Source organism: Onychostruthus taczanowskii, unplaced genomic scaffold, assembly GCF_017590055.1.
Source record: "Onychostruthus taczanowskii isolate IOZ18803 unplaced genomic scaffold, ASM1759005v1 scaffold91, whole genome shotgun sequence".
NCBI lineage: Eukaryota > Metazoa > Chordata > Aves > Passeriformes > Passeridae > Onychostruthus > Onychostruthus taczanowskii.
The window spans coordinates 1,338,505-1,344,504 of record NW_024507105.1 but is presented as its reverse complement, the minus strand read 5'-3'; the positions used below and the strand labels follow the sequence as shown (position 1 = coordinate 1,344,504).

Sequence of the window (6,000 nt, the reverse complement as noted above, 5' to 3'; positions counted from 1 at the left end):
GGAGGGGGTTGGCCTGGAAAACGCGGGGGGTGTGGGGGTGGGATGGATCCAGGATGCAAGGGGATGTGGGGATGGGGTCGGTCCGGTGTCCACGGGGGTGTGGGGATGGGGTCGGTCCAGACAGGCATGTGGGGATGGGATCAGTCCAGACAGGGATGTGGGATGGGGTCAATCCAGAACAGACAGGGATGTGGGAATGGGATCAGTCCAGTGTCCATGGGGATGTGGGGAAGGGGTCAATCCAGAACAGACAGGAATGTGGGGATGGGGTCAATCCAATATCCACAGGGATGTGGGGGGATCAATCCAGTATCAATGGGGATGTGGGGATAGGGTCAATCCAGAACAGACGGGGATGTGGGGAAGGGGTCAATCCACACAGGGATGTGGGGATGGCATCAATCCACACAGGGATATGGGGATGGGGTCAACCTGATAGCCACGGGGATGTGGGGATGGGATCAATCCAGTATCCACAGGGATGTGGGCATGGGATCAATCCAGATCAGACAGGGATGTGGGGATGGGGTCAATCCAGTATCCACGGGGATAAGGGGATGGGATCAGCCTGGCACCCAGGGGAATATGGGGATGGGATCGATTTGGCACACACGGGGATACAGGGATGGGATCAACCCAGCAGACAAAGGGAGGTGAGGATGGAATTCTGCAGGGATGTGGGGTGGGATTGTGCAGGGAAGTAGGGATTGGGTGGGCATTGACCTGGGACACACAGGGATGTGAGGATGGGATCAATCCAGCACACACAGGGGTGTGGGGATGGGATCAGTCCAGCACACACAGGGATACAGGGATGGAATCAGTCCAGCACACACAGGGATACAGGGATGGGATCAGTCCACCACACACAGGGATGTGAGGATGGGATCAGTCCAGCACACACAGGGATGTGAGGATGGGATCAGTCCAGCACACACAGGGATACAGGGATGGGATCAATCCAAGACACACAGGGATACAGGGATGGGATCAGTCCAGCACACACAGGGATACAGGGGTGGGATCAATCCAGCACACATAGGGGTGTGGGGACAGGATCCTGCAGGGATGTGGGGTGGGATGCCCATTCCAGAACCCACAGGGGCCCAGGAGCAGGATTGCACCAGGGCAAACCCAGCACACACAGGGACAAAGGGACAGGATCTCCTGGGGATCAGCCCAGCAGCTGCAGGGATGTGGGGATGGGATCCAGGAGGGATTGACCCAAGAGCCACAGGGAGCTGGGAGCAGGATCAACTGGGCACCCACAGGGACAGGCTCCTGTGGGGATCAACCCTTCATCCCCTGGCACAGAGACAGGATTCCATGGATATCTGAGGCTGGGATCCTGCAGGGAGCCCCTGGGATTTGGGAAAAGTGTCTGTGAGGATATGGGGCAGTGATGCCACGGGATTTTGGTGACGTGGTCCTGTAGGGATCCCCTCAGCATCTGTTGGAAAACGTGGCTGTGATCCCACGGGATTCAGGGACGTTGCTCTACAGGGTTCTGCGAGGACCTGGATCTGTGATCCCGTGGGTTTTGGGGACACAATCCAGCAGGGACCACCCCACCCCGGCACCCCCCTCCTCCTGGGCTCCCGCGGTCCCCCCGCGCCCCCCCGGCCCCCCTACCCGCGCCCCTCGATCTTGCAGACGTGCTGGATGAAGGGGCTCCAGTCGAAGGCGCCGGGCTCGCCCCGCGCCCACCGGCCCAGCTCCTCCCGGTTCACCGCCAGGTAATCGGTGGCCACGATCTCCTCGAAGTGGTCGCAGGCGCTCAGCAGTTGGTAGATGGTGGGGCCCGAGCCCACATCGATCAACATCCGCCCTCGGATCTCACCTGGGAGGGGACAGGACATGGCGGGATCCCCACAACAATGCGGGAAAACCAGGCAGGAGCAAAGGAGCTGCCCCCGGCTGCTCCGTGCCTCAGTTTCCCCACCCCACTGAGGGTCCCTGCCGCCTTCCTCTCACCGCTGGCGAAGGTCTCGGCCAGGCATCGCAGCTTCCAGGGCACCACGAACTCCTCGGAGGAGAAGTCGGCGCGGGGGGGGAGGTAATTGTTGCGCAGGTACGCGCGGGGGTCGAAGTGCTCGTAGCCCTCTCGGAGCGCGGCCGGGCTGCTCATGGCGAGGGGCTGCGGCTCCGGCCCCGCCGCCGCCGCTTTTTATCCCTGCCCGGCCCGGGGGGGCCGCGGGGAGCCGCGACGGCCCCGTCCATCCCCCCCGCATCCCTCCATCCATCATCCATCCCGCCTAACCCGGTTAGCGCCAGCGCCCCGGGGCCACGGCCGGATCCATCCCGGAGCTGATAACGGCTCGGCCGCCCTTCCCGGGCTCCGGGGGTCCGGGAATCCTGTCCCCGCGCCTGGGAGATGGTGTCCCCCCACCCCGAGGTGTGGCTGTGAGCCTTCTGTGCTGCCCCAGCTCATGGGATGAGGATGGAGGGGGATTGGGAGAGGGATGAAGATGGAGGGGAACTGGGAGAATGGAGAGGGTGGGAGAGTGGTGAGGATAGAAGGGAATTGGGAAAGGGATGAAGACGGAGGGGGATTGGGAGAGGGATGAGGGTGGAGAAGGATTGGGAGTGGAATGAAGATGGAGGGGGATTGGGAGAGGGATGAGGATGAAGATGGTGGGAGAGGGGTGAGGATGGAGGGGGATTGGGAGAGGGGCAAAAATGGGATGGGGACAGGAAGGCACTGGAATGATGTGGGGTTTGGGATGGGGATGGGAAGGGACAGGAATGGTGTGGAATGGGGGTGGGAGAGGATTGGGATGGGATGGGAATGGAAATGTGGAGGGATTTGGGATGGGGTTGAGAATGGGAAGGGATTAGAACGAGAGGGGGCTTGGGATGGGGATGGAAGGGATGGGAATGATGTGGGGTTTGGGATGGGGATGGAAGGGATGGGAATGATGTGGGGTTTGGGATGGGGATGGAAGGGATGGGAATAGGCCCATCTGAGCTCTCCATCACCCCTGAGCTGAGCGTGCTGGACCTCAGCCCAGCTCTGGCAGGAGCCAGTGCCAGCTCCCAGTGCTCCCAGTGCTCCCAGCACCCGGGATAATGAGGAGGGTGGGACCCACATTTGGGGCTGGGGGCGTTGTAAAACCCCAAATCCTGCCTGTGCCCGAGCTGTAGGGGGGATGTGCAGGGACAGGCGGCTCCTGGGAGGAAGGACCGGGACGGGGCCAGGTCGGGGAGGGGACAGTGCCTGGCGGGGACCCAGGGACAGCGGGATCCGGAGTGGGAACAGCTAATCTGGGCACTGCAGAACCTGGCACCGGGTGGGCGATGCGGGGGGAGGGTGATATAAGCACAAAGCCCCCCCGACCCAGACCCCCCCAGTCCCACAAGGCACCGCGTCCCTCCAGCTGCCGTGCCTCAGTTTCCCCGTGTGCCCCCATCCCACACACGGTCCCTCTCCCCCTAAATCTTGCCCCCCACCCTGGTAACCCCCCCAAAAAGACGCTGCCGTGCCAAGGTAGGCGTTTTATTGCCGTACAAAGACCACCCTGGTTTGTACAACCCCACCGCAGCCCCCCACCCCCCTCCGGCCCCCCTCAGGGTTTCAGCGTTCCTCATCCTCTCCTTCCCTTCTTTTCGCCAGGGAAACTGAGTCACGCCGGGGCTGCCGGGAGCCCCCCGAAGGGCGGGAGCCCCCCGACCCGCGGGGTCCTCATCCCCACCGGCCTCCACGACGCCCGCAGCGGGGTGGGGTCCCAAGTGGATGGGAGCCCACCCCCACCTGCCCCCGCCTTCCTGCGCTGCCTCTTCGGGGCGGCTGAGCGGACCCAGGCCCTGCCACCCCGACCTCCCCCGGCCCCTCTGCCACGCTCAGCCCCGCTGGGCTTCGTGGGAGAGGGAGCGGGAGAGGGTGCGGGGAACGCCCCCCTTGGCACCGCGGAGGTCTGAGGGGGCGAACAGGGGCACGGGGAGGCTGCGGGCGTAGGGCAGGAGGTGCTGGGTCAGGGGCTGGCCCAGGACCCCCACCCGCAGCAGCCCCCAGGGCGAGCGCTGCTCCAGCACCCGCACGGCCCCGCGCTGCTCCAGCGACTCCCGGCGCTGCGCGTCCACCTCCCGCCGGCACCACCTGGGCACGGGGCACTCGTGGGGGTGCCAGCCGGACCCTCACATCCTGCTCTGACCCTTCGGGGTCACCCCACCCTGCCAGGACCCCTAGAGACCCCCCCCCATGTCCCCCCGACCCGTTCAATCCCATGGGAAGCTCTGGAGACCCCCAGGTTCTCCTGTCCCCCTGTGGAACCCCGGCTCCCCCAGCCCCATAAAGACCCCCAGTTCTCCTCCCAGACCCTTCCCAATCTCTCTTGGATACCCCCCCAACACCTCCCTGGATCTTTCCTGACCCCACAGGGACCCTCGGAAACCCCCAAAGCTCCAAGACCCCCTGGAAACCTCCTAATTTGGGACACTCGGAGCCCAAAAACCCCATGGAAGCAGAAAAGTTTGGGACCCTCGGGCTGCCCAAATCCCCATCAGCCCCCTTGGAGTCTCCTACAGCCCCAAACCCCCATGGAAACCCCCAATTCTGGAACCACCCCACAAACGCATGGAAACCCCATATTTTGTGACCCTTGGAGCCCCTCAAAACCCCAAAATTGAGACCCCACAATTTGAGACACTCGGAGCCCTCCACAACCCCGTGGAAACTCCACATTTCAGAACCCTTGGAGCCCCCCACTACCTCGATCCCCACAAAAAGTCCCCCAAATCCTCAAGCACCTGGTGCCCCCAGCACCCCTGGCACCACCCTGGGACCCCCTGGCACCCCTGGGACCCCCCTGGGACCCCCTGGCACCCCCCTGGGAACCCTGGCACCCCTCTGGGACCCCTGGCACCCCCCTGGGACCCCCTGGCACCCCCCTGGGAACCCTGCCACCCGCCTGGGACCCCCTGGCACCCCCCTGGCCGTGCCCCTCACCCGTCCTCGGGCCGGGAGCTGAGCTCCAGGTCCAGCCACTCGGCGCTGAAGGTTTCTCTCCTGCCCACGTCCTCCTCCTGCACACGGCAGCCCAGGCGGGCCGAGAGCAGCCCCCTGGAGCCCCCCACCACGCCAGGGCCCACCATGGTTCCTCTTTCACTTCCCCCCCCCCCCCCCCCCGGGCCCCTCACCCGTCCTCGGGCCGGGAGCTGAGCTCCAGGTCCAGCCACTCGGCGCTGAAGGTTTCTCTCCTGCCCACGTCCTCCTCCTGCACACGGCAGCCCAGGCGGGCCGAGAGCAGCCCCCTGGAGCCCCCCACCACGCCAGGGCCCACCATGGTTCCTCTTTCACTTCCCCCCCCCCCCGTGCCCGCCTCGCTTTTATGGCCCCGCTGGGGCTATTTTGGGATGAGCTGCTGGCACTGAGCGCTGCCAGGGAGGGGGGGGTGGCACCTCGGACACGTGTGTGGCACCCACGGGTGTGTCCCCTCCCCTTCCCGCCTTGGGGACGCGGGGCAGACCCTGCCAGCAACGTGATGGCACCGGCAGGACCCACCCTGGCACGGGCCCAGGGCACGTCTGGCCTTTCCCTGTGTCCCCCACAGCGCTGAGGTGACACGTGCCACCTCCGTGCCAGCCCAGTGCCACCCACAGCGGCCACGCCGCCAACCTCAGAGGGACATTGGGGTCCCCCCACCACAGGACAGGGGTTTGGGGGTGTAGGGACCCCCAAATGGGTGCTTGTGGGGCCAACAGTGGGGTGCCAGTGCCACAGGGCTCATGTGGGGGTGGCTGGTGACAGGGAGGACGTGGCTGGTGACAGAGAGGATGTGGCTGGTGACAGCCCCCAGATGTGGGGGTCCCACCACAGAGGATGAACCCAGGGCTGGAGGGGCACTGGGGGCAGACAGAAATGCTCCAGGTCGATGGAACTGCCGGTGCCACCATGGGGTGGGGTACAGTGCCACCCACGGCCAGTGCCACCCACGGCCAGTGCCACCCACAGCCAGTGCCACCCACGGCCAGTGCCACCCACGGCCAGTGGCCCAAGGAGCC

At 65.1% G+C, this 6,000-nt stretch overlaps 2 protein-coding genes across 2 annotated transcripts in view; both read right to left on the bottom strand.

Moving 5' to 3' along the window:
• The window catches only part of PNMT (phenylethanolamine N-methyltransferase), a 3,080-nt gene extending 709 nt beyond the window's left edge, over nucleotides 1–2,371 (bottom strand). Inside the window, exons 1-2 of the mRNA XM_041426455.1 lie at nucleotides 1,975–2,371; nucleotides 1,633–1,840 (exon numbers count right to left, since the gene is read on the bottom strand). Coding sequence (XP_041282389.1) covers nucleotides 1,633–1,840; nucleotides 1,975–2,128 — 362 coding nt within the window. The 5' untranslated portion in view covers nucleotides 2,129–2,371. The remainder of the gene's footprint in view (nucleotides 1–1,632; nucleotides 1,841–1,974) is intronic.
• Nucleotides 2,372–3,480: 1,109 nt separating this feature from the next.
• On the bottom strand, nucleotides 3,481–5,120 carry LOC121347637 (titin-cap). The gene is made up of 2 exons (XM_041426436.1): nucleotides 4,946–5,120; nucleotides 3,481–4,096 (listed from the first exon to the last, which is right to left on the bottom strand). The coding sequence occupies exons 1-2, from the start codon at nucleotides 5,089–5,091 to the stop codon at nucleotides 3,841–3,843; spliced, it is 402 nt and encodes a 133-aa protein (XP_041282370.1). The 5' UTR covers nucleotides 5,092–5,120; the 3' UTR covers nucleotides 3,481–3,840.
• Nucleotides 5,121–6,000: the final 880 nt, after the last annotated feature.